This window comes from Anguilla rostrata, chromosome 5 (assembly GCF_018555375.3).
Source record: "Anguilla rostrata isolate EN2019 chromosome 5, ASM1855537v3, whole genome shotgun sequence".
NCBI lineage: Eukaryota > Metazoa > Chordata > Actinopteri > Anguilliformes > Anguillidae > Anguilla > Anguilla rostrata.
In genome coordinates this window covers 15,368,183-15,393,365 of record NC_057937.1, presented here as the reverse complement: position 1 = coordinate 15,393,365, position 25,183 = coordinate 15,368,183, and the positions used below count along the sequence as shown (strand labels likewise).

General features: G+C 42.5%; 1 protein-coding gene across 2 annotated transcripts; it reads right to left on the bottom strand.

The window, feature by feature from the left end:
* Positions 1-1,741: 1,741 nt before the first annotated feature.
* On the bottom strand, positions 1,742-25,124 carry sh3d19 (SH3 domain containing 19). 2 transcript variants are annotated; one of them, XM_064335324.1, is made up of 21 exons: positions 24,983-25,124; positions 17,669-17,705; positions 15,098-15,138; positions 14,884-14,929; positions 13,895-14,030; positions 13,620-13,791; positions 11,808-13,364; positions 11,621-11,716; positions 10,942-11,066; positions 9,875-9,942; positions 8,788-9,010; positions 8,210-8,278; positions 7,406-7,549; positions 7,139-7,211; positions 6,473-6,603; positions 6,245-6,303; positions 5,887-6,116; positions 4,934-4,980; positions 4,313-4,505; positions 3,322-3,422; positions 1,742-2,995 (listed from the first exon to the last, which is right to left on the bottom strand). In XM_064335324.1, exons 1-21 carry the CDS (start codon positions 25,077-25,079, stop codon positions 2,888-2,890), a joined length of 3,753 nt encoding a protein of 1,250 aa, XP_064191394.1. In that variant the 5' UTR covers positions 25,080-25,124; the 3' UTR covers positions 1,742-2,887. The 2 variants fall into 2 exon arrangements, with proteins under 2 accessions (XP_064191394.1, XP_064191395.1); XM_064335325.1 differs by having other exon boundaries at positions 13,620-13,770.
* Positions 25,125-25,183: the final 59 nt, after the last annotated feature.

Here is a 25,183-nt window from a genome sequence, read left to right as displayed (position 1 = left end):
TTGTGAAATAAGAGTAGCATTAAAGCAATTTACATTGTCAACAGTTTTATTAACAAAACAATGTACAAGCAGAGGAACCTGTGTGAACGTGTGCACTTTTAGTGAAACTTTTTTATGTGTAGTCATATTGGTGGTGCTGAATCGATTGCATGCGTTACAGTGAGGAAGTCTGTGATGTGGGTGGGTGGGGTCATGCTGATGGGACTGTAGTGACTATGTTTGTGTGTGTGTGCGTGTGTGTGTGCGCACGTGCGTGTGTGTATCCAAGTATCCAGCCACACGCTGACTTGGTCAAGCAAAGAAGCCAAAAACACAAACCCTTTCCAGACTCGTTGGTGAGAGGAATTCACTGTCATAGGCATCCACAAATGTATATCTGTAATTTTGAAATTAATAACCCAAGAAAAGTATTTGTTCCCATGTTCAAAGTACAGCAAATTACTATTTTTACAAACCTTCCATGTATCATTAAAAAAGTCACTAAAAATAATGGGGAATACAGATCGTAATTAAATTGGAACACTGATTATTTGGAGAATTTGTCAAAGGTAATGTCTGAGATAGTCCTCTTGGGCGTTAGGTATTTTAAAAAGAGCTCAGTTCCTGCATTGGTAACAGTCTATCACATAAATTGCTGCTGACAGTGACCAGTGTAGTGCAGTCAGTGATTACAAGCCTGTCTTAGCCAGGTGCATCCTCAGAGTTCAGGCTAACATAATGTTAGAGTTGATTGCAAATTTGATGCGGGGCACAGCAAGCAAATGTTTCATTTAGGTTTTAATTTCATTGTAACAGTGTGGTAGCAGATGGATATAAACCACGCATTTCCTGTATAGAGAGGAAATGTTAACCTGAGGTTGTAAATCTGATTCTCAGGTGAGGCACTGTCAATGTACCTTTGGGGAAGGTACTTAGCTTGAACCTATATATTCAGCTGAACAAATGGCTTGTTTATCATGTAAGCTGTGCAAGTCACTCTTGTTAAGATTGTCAGCAAAATATACCTCCTTATATAAACAGTAGTATGCATACTTCCGTAAACATACACAATGGATCAAAGGTGTGCTTGCAATTGCATTACACATCAAAACAATGACTTTGAATGGTGCTTTGCACAGTGATGGAAAATCCAGAGGCAGAAAATCTAGGGGTCAGAAAGTAAAATTCCTGCCATATGTTTCTTCCACCAATGAACTCAGCCAGCTGTTTTCACTAATGAGTTCTATTTTACCTCCCGGCTGAAAAATTACACTGAACAGAAAATCCAGGTGATTGGAACAAAATATTGGGGAGACCTTTTACTTTCTGAACCTAGAGTTTACACCTCTGGAAGCGATGCTCAATTACCATTTTAATGATTGACAGGTGAAATAAGGTGATGATGACTAATTGGTTTAGAAGCAGATTTATACAGGCAAACTACATTAGTAAATGGAGGATATGTAAACACTCCGCTTGGTATAACACTATAGTGCATTTCACATATCTACCCAGTGTTAAATTGATAGTGTTAATGGTACCATAAGTAGTCACAAGGGTGTAAACGACATGGATTCGGTGACCTCCACCCTCACAGGGCAGTTGGCATGGCAGCACCATACATTCATTCGAATGAAAACACAGTGTGTATCTGTTTCTGCTCCAGGCCTGCATTAGCACAGATGATTTAACGAACAAGACTTAAAATCACAATTTAAGATTATAAAAATGTTACTGATACAGAATAGCCTTAATTTGACACTTTTGAGTAAGAATCTGATTCTGTCATTTATTACCAAATGATTTTCTCAGCGAAAAAAACACTGAACAGACTGATATTCAAGAAGAAAAACATTTGAAAAATAAATATAATAGCAGCTAATTTTCAGCCACAAGCTGGCACTCACTTTTCCTTTTTGTTGATGAGTAGATTATACTTGGCGCATTGTGCATTCTGAAGTTCTAATGTTAGTGCTAATCATGGCAAAGCACGCCCCCCTCCCATCATAGAACAGTGCAGACAAGCATGCGCCACCTCAAGAACAGGCCATGCCAGATTATCCAGAGGGGGCTTGCTTGCATGCAGGGAGACATAAACATCCCACATTCTGAAATCCCCCCCCCCTCCCCCTCCCCCTCCCAAGTGATGATAAGGTCAACCATGCAAAACCATGTGGGGCTGCTGCCCACAGCCAGCATTAGCACTGTAGACATGTCACTATGACAACCTATTGAAAATTTGATGGTTCCTTAAGTCTTAAAGCCTAATGTGAATAAATTTGTTTCGTCTGAATACACCTGTGCTATAGTTTATATTGTTCCATCTTAAACTTGTGAGAGCCAAATTTCTCACAGCACAGTATGTTACAGTGAGTGCATTATGTGACTCTAAACAGGATTTCACCATGTAGCATAAAGACTGTTAATGCAAATACAAAGGTCCAAACTTATCTTTAAAAATTGCTCGGCACACCGAAAGATACAACAAACCATTGCAATAAATCGTTAACATGTTATTCATTAGGAGATCTGTTTTAATAAAGAAACTACACTTGGAAATATTTAATATTCCTATACAAACTTTACAAACAAAGAAAATCATCTGACATTAAAAAGACACAGTAGCTCTGCGTGATAACACTTTGAAATCTTGAAAGCTAGGAGATTCCACACGTTCCATTTTAAGCAGAAAGAAATACTGTTTCCGGAAGGCAGCGAGTTTCTCAGTGGCAGCTTCGTCATCCTGTACACCCGTCATGAAAAATAAGGGTCCCGTTGCATTGTCATTTTTTAACACCTTTCCATGCCCCTCTTCTGGGCACCAATAATCCAAACTACAAAGTACCCTCCCCGCACACACCAATAGCATTCTCTTCTTGTTTTGGTCCAGAGCAATGCTTCGTGGCCCTTACAGCACTTTGACGTAGTTTTTAGGCACCAAGCCACGCCTCCCGTGCAGTTCTCCAAGAAGCCATTCATCGTCTATGGACTCCACACCCGTTATAATATCCCCGGCCTGCAGGGACCACACACAGACAAAACAGATCGCTATAAAATGAACACAAAATTCACCAGTCACTGTCCTGAGGGTCAATCGGCACAATCGAAAAAGGTTCAATTTCACAAACTGCTTATTTTATAATAAATGACAGATAAATGTATTTCACTTACTGCAACTTTTAAATTTTTCCCTTTCAAGGACAGTGGGATATTTGCCTACTGTCCATAATTTTGCTGAATGTAAATAGAAGTTCTCAAGAATTCAGTGGGTGGATTGTTAAGGAGGAGTTCAGGGTCTCTGTACGGCTCAGTATTTGAGACAGCCCGCTCAGACAGACTGACCTTCAAAGAAAGCTCCTCCTCGGTCTCTGGCACGAAGTCGAACAGGGCTCTCGCTCTTCCCCCGCCCCCACCGCTTTGGCTCTCCGTTCCTCCAGGGGGTGCTGCAAGGGGATTGGCCAGCGCTATGTTATCCCGTTTTACAATGAAATCTCTCTTTCTGCACCACATCAGTCAATACAACTATATAACAAAATAATAACCCAGATATATGATAAGGACAGGCAGTAAAGCCTGTTCTAATGAGTATCAGCACTGCACCACCCTTAAGACTTCAATGCCCAGATGCCCCTGCTACAAGGCCTGACAAGCTGTTCAGTGGACAACTGTGTCAAAACAACACATCCTTACATCTGTGTGGAATTTAGCTTTAGTTATTGTAATGTCCACTTTAGCCACCACAAAACAATTAGTCAACACGTAGACCCTCCCAAAATGATCATTTAGGGGTGGCAGTGAGTATAAAGATGTGGGAACAGAGGGAGGTTGTAGGCACAGTTCTGAGGAAGGGTACTGCACTTGTGTTTTTGAACAGGTTACTAAACCTGAATTCAGCAAATATCCAGCTGTACAAATGACAAAGATGTCAAACGTAAACTGAACTTTATCTCAGATTTTCTGTCAAGCGCAGAACTAATCACATAAGGTTGAAACTGTCTTCTTCCTTGTTGTTGCAGCAGCAGAGGTGAAGAAGTACAGTACAGGGATGGCCAAAAATACACTAAAATGTATTTTGTTGTAAAATGTGGAAAAGGTGGCACGGAGGTATAGACCATATAAAAAAAGAGGTGAGAAACCAGTATTAATTAAGACATAATTACAAACAAATACAAATAAATGCTTTCTAATGCTGCCCACCCCTACAGGCAAAGCAGTTTTAGTTAGTGGTAACAGTTGTATTGATACCAGTGGTTTCTGATCAAGTACTAATTGAGCAACACATGGGGCAAGGTGAAACTCAAACGGATGACCTGTGACAGCCCCTAGCTCTTACCTGGACAGGGTATCACGAACGTGGCCGGGAAGTACCCGTCCCTGCCATCCAGACGCCCACGGCACCACTCTGCGTCCACGCGCTCCATGATCTGGATGACCGCCCCCTGCTGGAAGGGCAGGTCATTGTCCGTCTCCGCGATAAAGTCATACTGGGCCCGGCCCCACTCTGCCCCCGCTGGAGCGGACTGTAACTGCAAACACAGAGATTATCACTGACGGACACTACAGAGACTGAGCAACATTCCAGTACCACTGATGTAAAGACTATCTAGTCAAGCTCTTTGCCTTAGTCCAGAGTAGGGGAAATGAGGGCAGCAGATGTTTCCGGTCTTCATGCCAACTTCTGGCCTTTATTACTTAATTAGCCCTAACATTTATGCCATCTGACATTTTAGCTAATTTCTTGACAGTGCATAAATAACAGCCAAAGACTGTTTTAATAAATAATGCACCTCTTGATATTAGGCCGCAAGCAATTTAATGCTTATCCAAGAAACATAGTGATCTCAGGATCCTTGTCATCATCTGAAATGATGGGTCTTCAAGAATGCAGTGTGTCAAAATACTGACACAAATCCAGAGGGATCTGTAATGGCCAAAGGGGCCAGAGGATTCTTACCTGAGTGGGCCTAGCAGACTCATGGTTCTTAGAGGCAGAAACCATTCCTGAAAAAGCAGAAGGTCAGAGGCCTGCCATTGATTGGGACTTAAATCCAATCCAGCACTCAAAGAACTATGTCTATGTCACATTTAACATGCAATTCAAGGCTCAATAAAAATAGATGTCTGTGTGAACACAAAACTATGCATGTTAAAACACAAAAAAAATAATATTAACTTAGCCATCATAGCACTAATGCTTTCCTTATTTTAATATTTCCTAAATTCAGCACTTCACACAATATCACCACATTTCCCTGCTACCAGGCACAGTTCACTTCCCATTACCCATAATCCCATAATAACAGACAGACAGACAAACAGACACACAACAACACATAGCTGGAGACCAGGACTGGGGCACTACTTAACTACTGAATATGTAGATGAAGTCATATTTTATTTATGTTTTTGGTGGTTAAAAATGGGGTTCAGCGCTTTATTAGATTCTGTTAGGTGCTTATTTGATGTCACAGTTGTTTTTCTAGGTAGATGAAATCAGTAAATACCAGGAACTGACATTTTGGTTTTTTTATCATAAGCATAATGCTATACCCATGAAGGTGTGATTAATTGTTTATGAACATCTCGTGAGGGCTCTCAAAGTGTGACCATGAATTTGTCTCTGTCGTGAATGTTACTACTGATTAAGTTAGTGTTTTTACAGGACAGTGGGTGACCTGTAGAAACACACAGGAGGACCTCGCTCTGTAGCGCTGTTTGATGAAATAGTCTTTGCGTAGCCTGGACCAAACACAGCCCTTAATGAAAAATAAACACGTCCACATTCCTGGCATGTCTGCGCCCACCAGTCCTCCAGAAGGGAGAGGCGTTTTCATTTCGCTGCGTTTGCAGACACAAACCAGTTCCGGAGAAAAAAAACTTTTCGCATAAATTTTTTTTTTGTCCTACCAGGAAGCGGGATCTTCGCCTGCACATTCTGCTGGGCCGGCGGCGGGGCTGGGAGGTCCTCCACGACTTCGACGAAGGTGAGAGGAAAGAGCCCGACGTGGCCGTTGAGCTCGCCCCGGGCCCACTCCTCCCCGATGTACTCCTTCAGCCCGATCACGTCTCCCTCGGCGAACGAGAGCTCGTCGCTGCTCTCCCCCTCGAAATCGAACAGCGCCACGCACCTGGGCCCGCTGCAGGATGACAGTCGCAAAAATCGTCTCACTGCTCGCTTGCCACACTAAGGGAGCTTCCATAAGTTCACCGTTATGACTGTTAGAACCTATATGCTGTTGTAATATGTCACGTTGTGGAAACTGACCTGACGCTTGCTGGCGCCGGGGGTGCTTTCTGCCCACCTGGTGGAGCCGGAATGGTGGACTAATTGGAGACAAACACATGTGACAGACACGTTAAGGTAACTCATAACTGAAAAACAATACAGATGCATAGCGTTGAAGCTTCTTTACTGTTTCCTGCCCTGTTTCCTTGGGAGGTGTGGGGGTTGTAGTGCGAGAGAGGGTGTGGTTAAAGGGTGTGTGGGTCTCACCAGCACTCTGACGAAGCTGACGGGGAAGACTCCTGTGGAGCCCCGGGCGGTTCCGCGACACCACTCGTCGTCCACCCGCTCCACCATGGACACCAGATCTCCTGCCTTCAGGGCAAGCTCCTCAGGACTCTCTGAAAACAAGCCACACTCATCAGTCCCTTACCCATACTGCACCTCTTTAAGAAATTAAGTGCTATTATCCTCAGTGACTTACCATTTAAACAGATATTTTACTGCAGCAATTCAGGTTAAAGTACCTTGCTTAGGGGTATAAATGCAATGCCTCATCTAGCAAACCAAGTTTCCTACCCTTTACATAAACCACTCTCTTCATTCTGAAGATACCTGAGAGAAGTTCAACTTTACTGCACAGAATCCCACCACAACTAGTTTAAAAAACAACTGAAAGCAAGCATTCTGAAATTTTACAATCCAAGGAGAAAGCGGAGTCAACATTTACAAAAAAGTGTGTCTCTCAAAGAATGTTTATTGCAGGAGAAAACTTTCTCATAACAAGAATACCACCTTTACCTCCTCCTCTTACTTATGATTTTCAATGGCAAAGGCTTGCAAGCATCTGCATTTTCAGAAAAGCAGCTACCACAGCAACAGATGTGCATATATGTATTTTAATATGGGTCATTGGAACTGTGTTGGTAGCATTACCTGGAGTGAAGTCATACAGCGCTTGTGCTTGTAGTCCACTGCTCCCTCTCCGAACCTCTGCAGAGGGAAGGACCTGGGGAGAGGAATATGAATGCAGGGAGAGTCATCAGAACAGGAAGTGAGGTCACAGCTACAGTCACTGTCATAAAGATGATAAATGGCTGTTGCACAACATACCTTTGTACATACAAGAATTACAAAGCTTGGAATATAATGAGAGGAGAGAGCTGTGACTTAATGGAATGCCCTGCCCCTCCCAGACATTACCTGATGAGATGGCATGCTGGAAGCACTGGACAGGGGAGTGATAATCTTCAGGTAGGACTTCTGAACTGGGCCCTTGGCGTCTCCCACCTGGCACTCAAACGTGTTCCTGTCCATCTGCTCAAGCAGCACCAGAACCTCATTTTTCTTCACATGTGAAAATAAAAGAGAGGTTAATTCTTTATACCTGTTCCTACCTGTTATTCAGACTGGAAAGAATAATTCTACAAAAATCTTTAGGATACACTTGCAGTCTGCCGCTGTAGCTGGTGCTTATACAAATCAAAATTGAGCTAATTGAATTATTAAGAATAAAAGTTGGCACAAAATAGTAACACTGTCCGTGACAAGTCCATCAAAGACTCAAACCTTGCAATGTAGGCTACAACATGTCTGTAATGCATTTTCAGCATGTTGTTTATAATAAGGTTCTGTTAAAGGCAAAACAGCATGCTCTTTCTTTCCATGCTGGACCGAAGCCATTAACTGCACCAGCCTGTCAATGCATTTCCCTTTTATCTGTTATTAGTGGCAACTCCATGCTCATTGTTATGAAACCTAAGCCCTTGTTATTGCTGCAAGAGTTGCACATGGTATTCCAATCATTTCCCACTTCTACATGAGATCTATTGGTTAATAAATTAATGTCTTATAAAACACTCCATGATTTCTGGCTCTTTTTTCAGTTTGTACATGTTTTTCAAAAACTTTGCTGTGACTGCTCCGTGACTTCAACTAATATATTCCAGGACAAACACACAGTCTTGCACTTACATCTAGCAAGTGTAAGGACTTGAAGGTTTTTACCTGAAAGGAGAGCTCTCCAGTGTTACTGCCATTGTAGTCAAACTCTGCTATTGCATGTGGTATTTCCAGCTTGAGGAAGACATGGTTAAGAGAAAATTAAGTACAGAAGATCAGGCGACCTGTTTTCAGTAACATACTGTAAGTTACCTCAATCTCTAATAAAGAAATTAATGGAAACCAAGAGTACCCCCTGGGAGAGAGTCCACCCTCCTTTATGCATTTTTTAAATTCATATGGGGGAAAAGCAGAGAGGCTTACAGGCAGAGATAGAAACACAAACAGACGTGTTAAAAACAACGAGTCATTTTAAACACACCTACGTATGTACTTAAGGACAATGCATTTTCTGTTATTTTCAGCACAGTCCGGGTTAAAATTTCTCCATTTGCAAAATAAATTGTCTATTTGCTACACAAAAGTAGTAACTTTTAGACAAAATGTGTTTAAAGTAACACAAAAGTAGTAACACAAACGGTGTGTTGGAGAAAGCTCCACGGTGGGGATTTGAACCCCCATCCATATGGGAAGATCTGCATGATGTATGGGTTGGGATTTGGCTCCCCAGCCTACGCTCTTACTGTGTATTTGTTGTAGAGGGGGTGTCCGGGGTTGGGCCTGGGGGGCTGAACGGGTCCTCTCTTCACTGACCCCCTGAAGCTCTGTGATCGCGGGGGCAGCGTCGGTTCCCGTCCTGCCTGGGAGGAGGACCTGGGGAAACCCTGACCTCCAGGTGGGGGGGGCCTGCTGGGTCCTGCTTTAGCAGGAGGGGGACGAGGGGGCAGGACCATAGATCCGACGGGCCTGGGTGACAAGGATGTTTGGGGAACATTTAGCGGAGCTGACGGATGACTGACTGCACGTGTGCAGTCCACGGGGCGTGGCACTGAAGGTTGAGGGCTGAGATTTACAGTAAACACCAACTACTGTCAAACAGAACTGAGGTCTACATTATAATCTAAGCGCTCCACTGATTACAATCAATGCCTGAAGCAGTGGTGGATAATCCCTTTCCTATGTATGCAGGTTTTTGTTTTTGTTTTTGTTTTATTTCTGTATGCACAGATTAGATAACATAAAGATACCTAATAACAGCCTTCCCCTATCATTCATGAGCTTATCAAGAGTTTAGCTAACATGTCAGATCTTGTAAAAAAGATCGGCCTCATGGAATAAGTAATGAAATCCAGAAACAGATAATCCAGAAATAGATATCTTCTTGCCCGCCTCTGGCCTACAGTATAAAGTGGCCACTCGACAGAGCAGAACTGAAGGTGATTATTATCAAGGCACCCTACAGATCAGGACCACGGCCAAACGTACAATCTAGCCACTCAACAAACCAGGAACAAGACTTTAAGTATAATCTAACCACACTAAAGGACATAAGTGAAGTCCAAAGTATATTCAAACCACTCCCAAGAACAGTAATAAAACCGAAATAATAATCTAACCATTCTACATAACAGAACTAAGGCCTTCAGTATTCCCTAACCAATCTACAGGCCAATGTGAATCCCAACTGCAACAAGGCACAAAATAAACTGTAAAAGCTGACCACTCAGTGGAATAAGATTGAAGCCTAATATGTTAACTGGGCACGGAATAAGACTGCAGTGAAACTAGAAGGTGGAGATATGGAGAACCTTAGAGGAAGGTGACACTCACCGGGGTGGAAGTGATAACACTGGGGTGGAAGCAGGCTGGAAACTAAATACCTCAGGGTTACTGGGCTCCTAGTGAAAAAAATAACTGAATGAATGCTCCTTATGCCATCAGGTAAAAACATGGGTCTGCACTACAGATGTGCAGTAAAACATTCAGGGTCATTTCAACTGAGATCAAATGTACTGTCAGAATGAAATGCACTCTGTTGGTTTGCTGTGTGTGTTGTGGAGTAATTGCCATTAAAAATGGTACCTGAGATTGTTTATCTATCTATCTGTTCAGATACTGAACTGACATTAAAGGTTAAAGGTTCAGAGTTCTTATATCATGTATACAATGAGCTGTGCTTATGGTAACAACTGCATCACAGTCCTGTCTCTCTGTATTGTGAAATGAGTGCAGTTCTTCCTTATGGTGCATTTCTGCATCACTAACAGACCAGATGCATGCCAAGCACGTCATTCCGGCTATCAGTGCCGTTATTATTTGTGCCATGGCACAAGGCGGTCTTTGTTGCCAGGACGACGGGCAGCAAGGTCAAAGGTGGGTGGCAGACAGGTAAAAAGGCTCGTTTGTGGGTCTGCGCCCGGGCCGGGCTTCGGCGCAGGGCGAAATGACAAAGGACCAGTGCAGTGTGACATTGAAGTTCAGAGCGGAGAATGGAAAGTGGTTTTATTTTTTCTTTAGCGGACAAAGGCCTGTTGTGCCGCGGACTGGACTGCCTGCCTGCCTCTCGCGGTGCAGTAGGGGTAATAAGAAAAGATGGCTTTGTGCTGCTTCCGCACTTTACACACCCCTCACTGCACGTCGAAATGACCGAGCTACGCATTACTGCCTGCCCTGACAAAGAATGAGCGACGCTGAGTCCAAAAGTTTGTGGAACTGCCGTGCTGTCATGGTGCATTTGAAAGAGAGAACGTCTTACCGTCAACATTCAGTGACTTCATTTTTACTTTCTTGTCTTTACAGGAGTGTTACCTCTCAGTTTAATTTAATTAAAATTACATGTTATTTTACTTTACCTAACAGGGTATTAGATTTGCTTTGGGGGTCTGGGCAGGTCTTACCACAGGTGGTGGGTGAGTGGGTCTAGAGATGAGGGATGGTCTCCGCATCACTGGGAGGGGCACTCCTCCAATGGGCCTCTGAAATGGGAGAGCGGGAGGGGCCTCCTGGGACTCGTTTTCATCCGCTAGAGGCAACAGAACACAAGTTCCATGGAGAATTACAGCATGTAGTCAACAGTCCTTTCCACTGGCACTTCAACTCACATTCAACTCCAAATAGATGATTGTTGCGCTACAACTGTAGCATTTGCTATAATCAATCCTGGATGTGAGGAAAGATGGCTTCAAATTGCAGAAAGCAAACACATGAATAGATGAGCCAAACTGCTCATTTGGAGTGATTTGCTCTGTGCAGAACGCTAAAATCATCACACACTACAGCAAGAGAAAATAATTGACAGTACACGACAATACTAAATTCATGCAGAATAATTTACACTTTATGAACTTTATGCTTTTTACTTGTGTGCTTCTATGTCTTGGTCAAGTTGCTCTGTTCCAGATATGTTTGTTGGAGAAGACTGGACTAAACAGCAGCCAAGAGGAGAAGGCCTGATCGGGTTTTAGGGCACATCATTTCGCATCAGTTCCTAGGGGGTCGGGCTCTCCCCAGCGGCAGTCTCGATGACTCATTATTCTAACCCAGTTTCACCGCAGGCCACAGATCACACAGACTCACCTTTGCTGGGAACTCTGATCATCGTGGGCTTGCGAGACGCGCTCGGAGGATTTGTACCAAAAGTGACCGACCTCTGCGGCTTGACCGGGATCTGGGCTGGAGGAAGAAAGGAACAGGGCAGGTTTTTCTGGAAGGGCGCTTGCAACCGCGGCCGTTTGGAAAGCGTCCAAAGGGCAAAGGCACTCACCAACAGGTCTGTCCCCGTTCCCGTTCTCCATGCTGGGCCTGCTCGGCCGAAGGGGAGTGGCATAGTTGGCGAGGCTGAGAGGGTCCGCGGCAGGTTTGAGTTTTGGTGGGGGTGCGGGCAGGGTAAATTCAGGCACGTGGTTGGTGAAGCTGACAGGGTCCATTGCAGGTTTGAGTTTTGGTGGGGGTGCGGGCAGGGTAAATTCAGGCACGTGGTTGGTGAAGCTGACAGGGTCCATTGCAGGTTTGAGTTTTGGTGGGGGTGCGGGCAGGGTAAATTCAGGCACGTGGTTGGTGAAGCTGACAGGGTCCATTGCAGGTTTGAGTTTTGGTGGGGGTGTGGGCAGGGTAAATTCAGGCATGTGGTTGGTGAAGCTGACAGGGTCCATTGCAGGTTTGAGTTTTGGTGGGGGTGTGGGCAGGGTAACTTCGGGCCCATGGTTGGCTAGGTTGAGAAAGTCCGCGGCAGGTTTGATTTTTGGTGGGGGTTTGGGCAGGGTAACTATTTTCTCATGGTTGGTGAGACTGACAGGGTCTGTGACAGGTTTGATTTTTGGTGGGGGTGTGGGTGGGGAGACGGCAGACCCCTCCTCTTGGGCCAAGAAGGCCTTGGCCCTGGCCATTACGGAGGAACGCGAGGGGGGGATGAGCGGGACCTTTCCCGCTTGTGTCTCCGGGACTTCGCTGATCTCAGCCTCGGTGGAGGCTTTGGGGAGCAGGGGCCTCGGTGCAGGGGTCGGTGGGGTGACCGCCTCCTTCTGGCCTTGTTCCATGCTCGACCCCGATGCATTGATCTGCTCCCACAGGCCGGACGGCCGGCGTGTGAAGGAAGGTTTGGCGGCCACAGCCGGTCTGGAGTACTGCGTGCGGGGGCGGGGCTCCGGCTTCACCAGGGGCGCCTCGTCCCCGGCGTCTGTGGCGGACTGCTTCTCGAAGGCATGTATCTTGGCCTTTATGTCCCTCTGGCTGTGGGAGACGCTCATGATGTCGTCCTCTTCGCTCTGCTCACCGTCGTCACTGGGGTCCGTGTGGTCGCTGGGGTCGCCTTGGTAACACTTATCATCCGTGCAGAAAACGTCCAAGAGCTCCTGCAGGTACTTACCTGAGGGAAGTCCCCCCTGAGAGAGGGCTGTCTGGGGGTGCTCCCCGTCGTCCTTAATCCGGACCAAAGTCTGAACCTTCACCTCCCTGCTTATGGACTGCAGGATGGGTTTGGAGCGAGGGAGCGGTATTGGACGCTGCGGTCGTGAGGAGGCGGGATCAGCCTCTATTGGTTCAGAAGGACTGTCTACAGAAACAAGGCCGTGGTCGAAGGGCTCGACTGTCTCATCACACAGTACAGGTAAAGGTGGAGAGGGGTCGCTCTGAGTCACACAGCTGTGGTCAGGGAGAGGCTGGGCTTCAGCTGCCTGCTGATTGGTTGCAGAGGTCGTATCAGTTCGGACAGGAAAGGGCTCTACCGGGATTGGACAAGGCTGGTCTGCAAGAACAGCAGTGTCATCTGGCTCTGGCTTGGCCTTTGGCAGTGATGGCCTTGGTGGCTTTAGGGCTCTTTTTACTAAAAGAGTAAAAGCACAGAAAATTGACATTGGTTATGACAACACGTAAATAGGTACCATGAAGAATGCCTAAAATCATGGAAAAAAACACAGGAAACTATTTCTACTAGAATATCATTATGGGAGATAATTATAAAAAGTAGATCAATGTCACAAAAAAAGGTAAACTGGATATATATACTTTCTCCAATAGAATCATTGTATCCAACAAGCTAACGAGATCATTTTGGATAACAGCGATGCTGTGTGCGTACCAGAAAATCCTTTTCTCTCAGCGGGCTGTGGAGAGGCAGTGCATTCTGAGCCAGCTTCCAGCAGGAAGTCAGTCTGTGTGGCGATGGTGGTGGAGTGTCGTGGGGTGGCAACCGGTGGGGGAACCTGCTCCTGGGTCTTCTCTTTGATCACCTGGTCATATGATGGTGGGGGCTGATTTGACAGAGAGGACTGTATCTCAGAACACTGCACTGCAACATGAAGAGGAGGCATAAACTATACACACACACTCACACGCTCACAAAGCAGGCATTACCTGGGCAGCTGCCGGTATGTTCCCACCCCAGATTGGTTGAGCAGGAGGTGGGGCTGGTGTAAATCCCCCAGAAGCCCCTGGGAACCAGGCGTTCGCCGCTAAGGGCTCAGCCGATACGATGGTTATCTCTGGACGTCTGCAAAGTTAGCCATTCATTAGAGGTGCTAATGGTTAAGCTAAAATAGCAGCTTGCTCCTCGAGAACCATAGCAATATACTGTAAATGAAATCAAATTCTGAATGTAACTAAAATCAAATCATTCACTGGTGCTGTATTTAATCCAAATCTTATCAAGCCACTCTGAAAGACCCATTTTCCTGGCCTGGCAACATTATAATCTCTCATTTGAAGTTATGTGGTTTGACTTGATTAAAGGAAGATAGATAAACTTTTAAATTCGAAATATGAATTAAACTTATAAACTTTTAAATAAATGAAATATAAGTACCACTTAATTTACTGAAAGTTAAAGATATTTTTTAAATGTATATAAACACATTTTTCAGCAGCCTTATTTTATATGAAATATCTGCAGAGGTGGCAAGTCCAGGGGTCAAAAAGCAAAAGTTCTGCCATGTGTTTATTCCACCCATGAACTTAGCCAGCTGGTTTCACTAATCAGTTTCACCTCCTGGCTGAAGAATTGTAGTACTAATTAGCAAATCCAAGTGATTGGAACAAAACACATGGGAGGACTTTTATTTCCTGAACCTGGATTTCCACCTCTGAATATCTGTACTGTTAGTCAAAATATTTGGATCACAATTTTATTTATTACACTGGGTATGAAAAAGTTATCTAAAAAGCAATAATTTACCAAACTATACAGTATGTCCTGTCACACACACACTTACATGTGGCAATATCAAGAGTTAATTTGAATTCTGCAGTGTAAACCCTTATAGTTTATTGATAAAACAGTAGCTATAAGCTATAAACAGTAATGCGGGTCACTGAGGGATGCAGGTATCATGGGAACAGGTGCATACCTTCGATCTCGAGCGTTATCGCCCTGAGAGCTGCTTCTTGACGATGCTGCAAGAACAACACAAAACTTTCAGCTCAATTTTCCAGATTATTTTCAAAACACTGGGTTTTAGCTATTTTGTGATAATTCAATTCGCATCATGCATCTTTTCATGAGTCCTAAGAGTCAATCAATGAATCAACCAATATTTAACAGAAATAATTTTAATAACTCACTTCTTTTGATGACAGCTCGTAAAGAGGACAGAGGTCCTTGACTAAAAGAGATGGACAGATAGGGGTCAGTTAGGGGTTCATTTACCACTGTAGCTACCCACTCAATACACACATGCGCAAACACATACACACACACACACACATGCATGCAAACGTGCACACACACACACACCCACACAAAGAAAAATATGCATACAGATACATTAACAGATACAATAATAAAATGTATCCTGTTGTCTTATAAACAAATGGCTCAAATATTGGCTGCCCGCCATAGGGTTTGACTGAAAGCAGCAGGTTCCACAAGTCTTAGTTCCATGTTTTCTCTGGAATGCAATACGTTCACTGTTTATACAGCCAATTACTTAGTGTCAAAGTACACCAAATGCTATGGTTTATGTACGTGTGTTTCATACTTTGATAGGAAAAAGTCATTCCTATCTAGAAAACAAACCTATTGAGTAACACTGAAACGGATTATCTGCTAGCCAAGTTTATGACAAAACCTATTCATGGGTATTGGCTATATGAACTCACACACATATGTGGTGGATCTTTATTGTTACAGGTTCCAGGACCAGTAAAGGCTTGTTTTACATTTACTGGTCCTGGAACCTACAGCAAGACAGTGATCCAAAGCACACCACAAAAATCAAAAAAGAAATAGTTAACTGATCCATGTGAATGGACAGGGTATAGAAATGAAGTTTTTACTCATTCTTTACTCGTTCTCGTGCTGTTTTTGTACATTTTTACCAAGGGTGCCAAAGATTTTGGAGGTGACAAACTATATTTTAAATCCCTGTTCAATAAAAATCCTACTAAATAGAAAATTATTCACATGCATATACACACACGTACACACACACACACTTACAACTATTGAGATTATACGCAGTACAGATCTGTTAGTTTTTGTTACACACAGTAGTGACAGGGGCAAGACTGCACCTCTTACCCAGGACGGTAAAGGCACAAAGCAGGCCCAAGTGAAAAGGAAAAGCACATAACCCTTCTCATGCTGATATGGCTGGATGGACTTCCTGACTACACAGGGCTGCCATGGACACACCCCTCCCTCCTAGGACTGGTGGACTATACGGCCAGACAATGTGTGTCCTGTGTGACCGGAGGCCCCGCCCCCTATGACCTGTCAGCTCCATCAGTACCACAGGAAAACAACACTTCACACTGTATATAAATATATGGGATATAAACCACCGGGAGACCATAACCACATGGCCACCAGCTGAGCCTCACACATCTAATGCCTTGAGAAAAATGTTAACAATGTTACTACAATGTAACAATGTTACTGTTTCAGGTGGATTTAAATGGCAAAAACAGTGGGTTGCATTTCACATTGAGTGGAAAGAACACCATTTTACTGACTGCAAAACCTGTTCACTTCTTCTCTGAAACAAAGAGGTAGCAGTCTAAGATAGACTACAGTATAAGGAAACAACACAATAGCTTCACAGATTAGGTGCTCAATTCAGCATTGTGATCTGAAGAAGCACAGTATATACTCTATAAATACACTGCCTTACCCGTGTTTCCACAATACCAATAACCAAATAAAATAATCAAATGAATGCTTTTTGCATCCCAATCAGGGAAGTGATGCAAATCTTTCGGGATAATAGAAAGAGGACAGACAGACAGCCTCTCAGCTCACAGACGGAAACAGGATTACAAATTATCGGTTCACAAATACAAACCAAACAACAGTTTTAGTTCAGAGACACAAATAGGATGACAGATTCTTAGTTCACAGACACAAAAACACTAGTTCACGGACACAAAAACAGTAAAACAAATTTTTAGTTCACAGACAAAACACATGACATCATACATTTCATTCACAGATAGAAACAAAACAGCAGCATCTTAGTCCAGAGCTGTAGAGAGGATGGCGGCCTCTGTGGGCCCGTACCCAGGGGCCTATGACATCATTCCAACAGCCTCACTCAAAAGGACGGATCAAAACATTATTGTCTCACATAAGCAGAGCCGTCTGTGAGCGAGGCAGCAGCCAGAACAAAACTGCAGACCTGTGACTGTGTATGAGGTCATCATCCAGGAAACTTCACAGGGTAAAACGGTATGGCCAGTCACAGTAAACAAACACACAACACATCCTTTGGGTGGACAAAGATATGTAGGTCGTACTCTTATACGAGAGACACAGATGTTTTACCCTCATAGCTGAATAAGACATAAAGCAAAATTCTTTATAAGCTGGAGAATATGTCTTATTCATAGCTAAGGGAGATATAGAGAGATCTTGCTCTTATATGTGCATGCAGCAAAAGGCCTGATGTTCATTGAACTAATTGTTTAAATGGGTCCAAGAGGGATCAAATGGACTCCTTCAGAGTTGATTTAACAGAACATTTTTAAAGACATCTTACTCTCATATCACTCTTAGAAAGGGTTCTGAAAAGGGTTCTTCGGCTTGTCTTCATAGGTAGACTTAAAGGTAGGAGATGTAAAGAGGCAGTCTCACAACTGTAGTTGAATGAAAAGGAGGTCTTGCTCGTATGCGAAGGAAAGGTAGAGGGGTCTTACCTGAGACGACGTTCTGGCTTATTCCTCTCCGAGTGATCTGATAAAAAAGGAGGAGGTAGATTTCAGCCTCATGTGCCTCTGCATTGACTTTTCAAAGAGTTTCACTCTACACTTCCAGATCATTAAAGGTTGCGTGAGCAAGCAACGTTTCAACACACAATTATGCCTTTTGTTTCATACCTATTCATACCTTCACAATACTTTAGATGCTTTTCCCCTATTGCAACACAGATGGGAAGCACTCAAAGTATCAAACCTGTCACCGGATTCATTTAACAAAGCTGAAATACATTGACAGGCTTACCTGACCTAAATTTAACTATCATTATAACAATCAGTGGACTAGTATATAAACTGAAACCATAAGTTTTTTAATATAAATCTGACTTTTTTGCCAAATTGAAATCCATCATGGTGCTGAAGATTAAATGCCAAAGGCTCCACTTGGATTACTTCTGTATCACCACCACACACCAATACAGCTCTAAATATATACTTGATTCACAATAAAATCTCAGTTTAAAATGTTAATATACCAGCAGCAGCATAACACTTGAAATTAGTCAGCAAAGCTTGTGTTACTTTTGGCAGATTGAAATCCATCATGGAGCTGAAGATAAAATGCCAAAGGCTCCACTTACATGGATTCTTTCTGTCTCACCACCATACACTAATACCTCTCTAAATATATCATTGATTCACAATACAATCTCTGTTTAGAATTTAAATATACAAGCAGCAGTTATAACATTAGAAATTAGTTACCAAAAGCCTGTGTTACTTTTGGCTGATGCTGTGTTAATTTCTTTTTCACATACAAAGCAAAACCTGAGAAACTCGTCCCTACTCCTTTCTCAGCTATGAGGTCCACTCTGGATCAACCAGTTTAAATCAGTCACACTCTCTGTACACACAAACTGGCAGAACTAGCACGATGAATCAGACTGCATCTTTCTCTATCAAAAAGAAAAAAAAATCAAACCTTTAATTTTTATTTATAGATTATTGTTAATTCGTCATTTTAAATTCATTTTCTTTTAATGAATAATTTCCACCTCATCCATTAATACCAATGTGAAGAATCTTATTATATGTGGATAAATGGTGTTCAGGCAGTAAAGACCATAAACTGGCATCATGGAAATAATGATGAACGAGTTGTCTCAAGATGAAAATTCCCTTTGATGTTAAGATCCCTGGTTGTAAATTTATACAAACTTCAAACTTGCAATAGCTGCACAAGGCCCATTAAATACCAACACCGGTTAAGTCACATTTCAAAAAGAGAGGAAGAAGAGGGTGGGGTTGGGGTGGGGGGGTGGGGGTGGACTGAAGGCTTGGTACTTGCATGTTTCAGATGCCTGATTTAATGCATTTAGATTCTTTATGGAATATTCTGTTGAACTGAAAGAGCATATAACCCACGATCCCTTCATCCTTCTGATGACTTTGGTGTTTCCATTCTGACAAGCTACAGTTCTATATAGACAAAGGATGTATTCATAAGGAACTCTTTCATAATGAACCCTTCATAAAATGTTTGTAGCTCATGTGCATATGGTAAAATAATATGAATAATAAAACATAATGTATGTCAATCACAGCAAACAAAACATCCGTAATCCTGTTTCTGTGCCACTGGAACTCAAAGCATAAATGTATTTGTTCTCAAACTCCTCAAATTACAAGATTGATCTAACAGCCCAAGCTTCAAAGCTGTATTGACAGGTCTCTCAGAATCACTGCTACAATAACTTTCCTCCAGGCCCCATGAATGGTCTGCTATTCCAAACACTTTGCATCTGAAACCATGAACGGGCCACATTCCGCTCAGTTCTGTGTCACTGTCGCCTGACCTGAATTTGCTGGAATTTACTGGCGCGGATGTTTTGTCACAGCACCGGAATGACTAGTGAGATTGGTTTTTAATGAACAATACAATACATGCCCCATCATCACACTGCCAGCATGCTGTAAATAAATTACCAAACACTGAATCACACTTTAACCGAGCTTTCAGATATTTTCAAGCACATTCCTTGCAATACAGCCACATATTCATATCTTCATCAATAGCATATATGTGTGTATATATTACGCACATATACAGATGCACGCACACACACAGATGCTTTATCAAGCTACCCCAAATGACAGCAGAACAATTCAATTTAATTTGTACAGTACTGTTTAAAAGACTCTGTCACAAAAAATGCTTTATAGAAAATAGTTAGAAAAGAGTGGGCCTGTTCCACCAACATAAAACAGTATGTGAGGTCAAACAACAACTCCCCGGTGGAAAAAGAAAACACTCAAGCAAAGCCACAGGCCTTCCTTTCAAACCTCATCACCTCGTCTATATGACCCGCTCTCACCCATGTTAAAGCTGGCTCCCAACAGAGAAAATATAATATTCAGTGTTGAAACCAGACCTGGCAGCAAGATCTGTAAACCAGGCCAGCTTTTTCAGAGTTGTGGTCTAAGTGCTGCCAAGGAGGCCTTTTGTCAGGCAGGACAGGCCTTCTTACAGCCCGATGTTTTGCCTGCAGCGGTGCCCTGATTGTGTTACTGTACAACTTACAGCACACTTCACAGTTTCACACCACACCTATTATTACTTATACTGTGGAAAGTTCAGCTTTCTTCTCCCCACTAGATCATTAACTGAGAAGTTAAATATGCATCTCAAAACAATCACCTGAAAAGCCAATCTTACTACATGGAGAGAAACTACTTTGAAAAAGGTAGCCATTTTGACATGCCAGCCCACCCACGCAATCTTCTATACAGTGACCGTAAACTCAGAAGCTATTATGCTGAATTTAGAATTTGGATGCTTTGACAAAACTGACAGAGTTCACATCAAGTCATTTATGTTGCAGTAGTCCATAATAAAACTCCACAGCACAGAAAACACATCCTACCTGATAAGTTAAGTTAATATCCAAAGCTTTTCCATAGTCAATGTGCCACTTTCCTTATGTTCCATCTCTATCGTGTGGCATGTGGCGAAACACAGAACCGCGGTCACAGATGACAACAGCATCTGGGAAGGGCCCTTGACTCCAGCCAATCGGATTCACTGGAATGTGACCATTCAGGAAGTTCTCACCTGTTTTCAGTCACACTCCTGTTCTTTCAAAAGCAGAAGGTCAACAGAACATGACAGGAAACTGCGGCTGTTTACACTGCCAGCAAACGCCACGAACAATAAAATCGGTCGGAATCGAAAATAAAAAAACAAATTTGTGTGCTATTCCAAGTTTTACTGATTTGTTTCTCCCTCCTTCTTTCTTTTTAAATTTCTCTTTGGAATAATGTTCTAGATAAAACTATGTAAGGGCAGTTACTTGTAAAGTTCTTTTAAAAAAGTAAAAGTGGGATTTACTTTTGTTTATGGTACTAATTGTTGGTTTGTTTAGTTAGCTTTATCCTCATTAATGAAGGCTTTTTTTGTCTCAGCAAGGATTTAATTTCATATCATCTCTCTTGAAAAAAGACCTCTCCTTACTTTGTAATACTGTAGCAGCACTAATCCCCCTAAATCTCTTAATCGCTGTGCCCCTCTGTCCACTTCCATGTTGTCCATTTCTTAATTGGAGAAGTTTCCAGGTTTTTTGATGGACAGTGTTTGTTTGTGAGGCTGAGCACACCCTCAGACAGTGGACGTCATGCTGTACTGTCACTTCCCACTCCCACTGGCGTGAGTGACAGAGTAACCCAAAATACACATGCAACACAAAGCCATACCCTGACTCTCACACCCAGGGGACCAGACCTGAACCAGCAACCCAACATGACTACAACCTCTACACTGCAATACCTAATGCAACCACACCATCACCACTGCACTACCCAACAGCACCACATGTAAGTCACTGCACTACCCAACACCACCACAGCCACTGGACTACGCAACAGCATCACACCCTCAGCACTGAACAACCCAACAGCACCATGCCCTTGCCACTGAACTACCCAACAGCACCACACCCTGACCACAGCACTAACCCAACAGCACCACACCATCGCAACTGGTTTACCCAGTGCAACCACAACCTCTAACTCCCCAGCACGGCCTCCGCACATGCTCACATTCATCATACAGGAAGGACGTGTTCATGGAGGAGGTGAAAGTGGGAGTATTCACAGAAACATCACCCTCTCCTTCGTCATGGCCGGGCTTCAAACCGTGGAGTCAGAGGCAAGCCAAAGCCAACACATTACAGAACATGGGGGGGAGAGTAATGAAATGTAATGTAATGGGAGGGGGGGTAGGAAGGGGCAGGAGATGTATCAGGGTGAGCAACAGCTGTTTCTGGTCCAGCCAAATCAAGGATTTAGATTAGCTTCACTGAGTGTCCCAGATACAGCGAGTTTAGTATTTCTCACACTGAGTTTAAAAATGTCAGCCTCAACAAGCTTCCCTGACCTCTACATTCTTGAGTTCCACACACAGAAACACAGCCTGGTTTTCACAAATGGGGGAAAAAAAAACTATCTGAAGAATTGCTTCTTCGTAAGATTAGTGCAGCTTGAAGACACTCTTTATAGTAAAAGGAACAGAGGCAATTTTGTGTGTGTCCCACTGTGCTTTTCCTTCTCTCTCTGGGTGATAAAATGGCATACAAAAATATTTACAAGATCATATCACAAAGCAATAACCATGCCTCATGATTAAATTACTATTAAATGACTATTTAAATGAGTGTAAACAAACACGGGGGTTTCTTTTGACTACATTAAAAGCAAACCAATTCAATTGTGAAATTAAATTGGCAATACTTCTTGTGATAAAAAAGATACATTAGAACTGAATGTTCATTAAATGTTTAGGTGAAGGATGACAGTTATCCAAATTCAAAGTTATGATTGTTCAAACAATGATTGTTCTTAACAGCTACTTAACTCCTCCTCTCTCCACAATAGCCCAACAGTTAAAATACATTGTAAATGAATCAACCAACTAACAATATGGCCGGATATGCATGTGGAAATGTGAATATGAAATGATTCATATTTGAAAGAAAGAGGCAAAAATTAATGGAACAGATAATGTGAGTCTACTTGACTGGAGGTAGAGCATCACTTTCAAAGAATTTACTGTCAAAGTACCATTGTCCTGCAGAAAGGCGCACTCCAACTGCAGATAAAATGCTAAAATAACATTACACTACAGTAATTACTAGCTAACATTGATCATTAACACTTGTGAAGAAGAAGCAAACAGTGCCTGTAGCTGTCATATTTGGAGACCCAGGAGAAAAGTTATTTTCTCATTTTGATTTAATTTTTTGGAGATTAAAGGATATTATATACATGTTTACAGTATATGGCAGCATAACTACTGTTACTCTGTGTAATCTGAAACATTTTTTACAGATTAAACAAACAAAAAAAATCTTCAATGAGCTTAACTGCAAAGTGGATAACAACTGAAGGACTGCACTGCTCTTTGACAGAGGCCGATGCTGCTGCTGCGATCAAACCCTAGCCCACCTGCGAGGTAGAGACAGCAGGGGGGCCGCAATCTGAAACAGCTGCGAGCGTCGCACCTGTCTGATCGCGCGGGATGAAATGGGCTCCAGCCCTCTCAGCATCAGGTTTCACTGAGATCAGAGGGTTCACAAAAGCATTGACGCTTTGGGGAAAAAAACATGGTGGGATAGCTGCATATATATCTAAGTAAACGCCAGCAACGTTGAATCAGCGATAGAGGGTTTTGTGCTTTCGAGTGAACAGGCTTGCCCATTCAACACACAGAGAGAAACAAATTAAGTTTTATTTAAAGAAAATAAATAAATCTGCAGCTGATCAGGTGTCAATACATTCTCTTGTGCAAAAAAATTCCAGCTCTGACTAAACTAATTTCTGTGATTCTACTCTGTGTTATTCGAAAGCTCTTCTGCCTTTTGATTCAATTAAAAAAACACTTTCCACAGGCATTTTCTGTCCTCCAAGCTCCAAACATCAACAAAACCAGTTTAGAACTAGTCAACAGCCCAATGTCTGAATGGAAACAACTAATAAACATGTAGCTCTCACCCAAGTAAGAAATGTATGTTTCTCACTGTAAAATAGTTCTGAAACTTGGTTCTGATTAAATTGCAAAAATTGTCAGGAGAAAGCAGCACCCCTGGATGGCGAGACACCCAGCGGAAATATGTGTGTTTGGATGAACAGGTAATGAGTGGCACTAGATTGATAAACCGGCAGAATAATTTGGGAGACTCAGATTAAGAGATTAAGACTTCCAGGCAAGAGTCTTCACTGTAGTCATTGGGAAGGTGCTATAAGAGCCACAGTCACTTCAGATCTGTTATCATGGGTCCATGTAGCAGTACATAGAGGCAAATAAAAACAAAACTTTCACAGTGCAGTGCAATCTGAGCTATGCGATAAACAGTGCAAACATTAATATAACTTTCCTCTAACATAAACATGACATTTCAGCTCAAATTGATTACTACCTTTAGTCTTTTCACTAAACAAAACAAACCTTTAACTTTGTGGTGGGTTTCTTACATACAATCCAACACTATTTCTCATGGATTATATATGAATGCATGCACTTATCATATCATCTGTGTATCCAGAAAAATAAATCAAAATAAACATTACTGACAACTGAAAGTGAAGTGAAAGACAGAATGGTCATTTCGTGAAAACAGAAGCTTCTGTAACAGGCTTGACTGGTTTCATCAGGTTTGTAAACCTGTCGAGTGGACACATTTCCAAAATAGGAATATCATTTTCGCAGTGGAAGAAAACAATTTTTTTTTAATCACTGTTATTTCTGTCACCAAGACTTTTCGTCTTTTTTTTAGCCTTGAAATGTATGAATGAGGCAGTTAAATCACTGTAAATTAATATTTTTAGATTATTATTTAGATTAGTCTACTTTAGAGCATTACACTTGTAAAAGACTTGGACTCTACAGGTTACTATGATGGACATGCTATGCAGCATAGTTGAATATTGTGAAACCGTGATTCATTCTTTAGAAAGCCTTGCATACCAAATATTTCGAGCATGAGACTGCAGTGCTGTAGAGCTTAATAAAAAAAGTGATAACAGTAGAATAATTGTTTTGGTCAAATCGTAAACAAAGCAATTAGGTGCATGATTACAATAACAGTGTGTCTGTCTATTCTGATACTTTCAATTGCGACATTAATTGTAACGAATTGAAAGCCGTGATTCAAATGACAGCACCGTGTAAGCCAAACGGAGACACTGGAGAAAATCTTATAAGATCTCTAGTTAGCTTGCTGTATTCACTTCTTTTTTGTTAGTTTTTTTCTTTTCATTTACCTGTTGCTGGGTTTGATTGTCCTCTTCGGTTCCGCAAAATTACGAGTTCCCTGAACTCTCTCGGCTCCTCCTCCGCTTCAAGCCTAGCTTCTGCCATCAGGGACTTAAAACAGTGAGGAACCTGTTGCGTTAATTAACAGAAAATCAAACCTGTTGCTAACTAGCCTTGCTCGCTTATCTGCTGACCCAGCAAATGGTCTC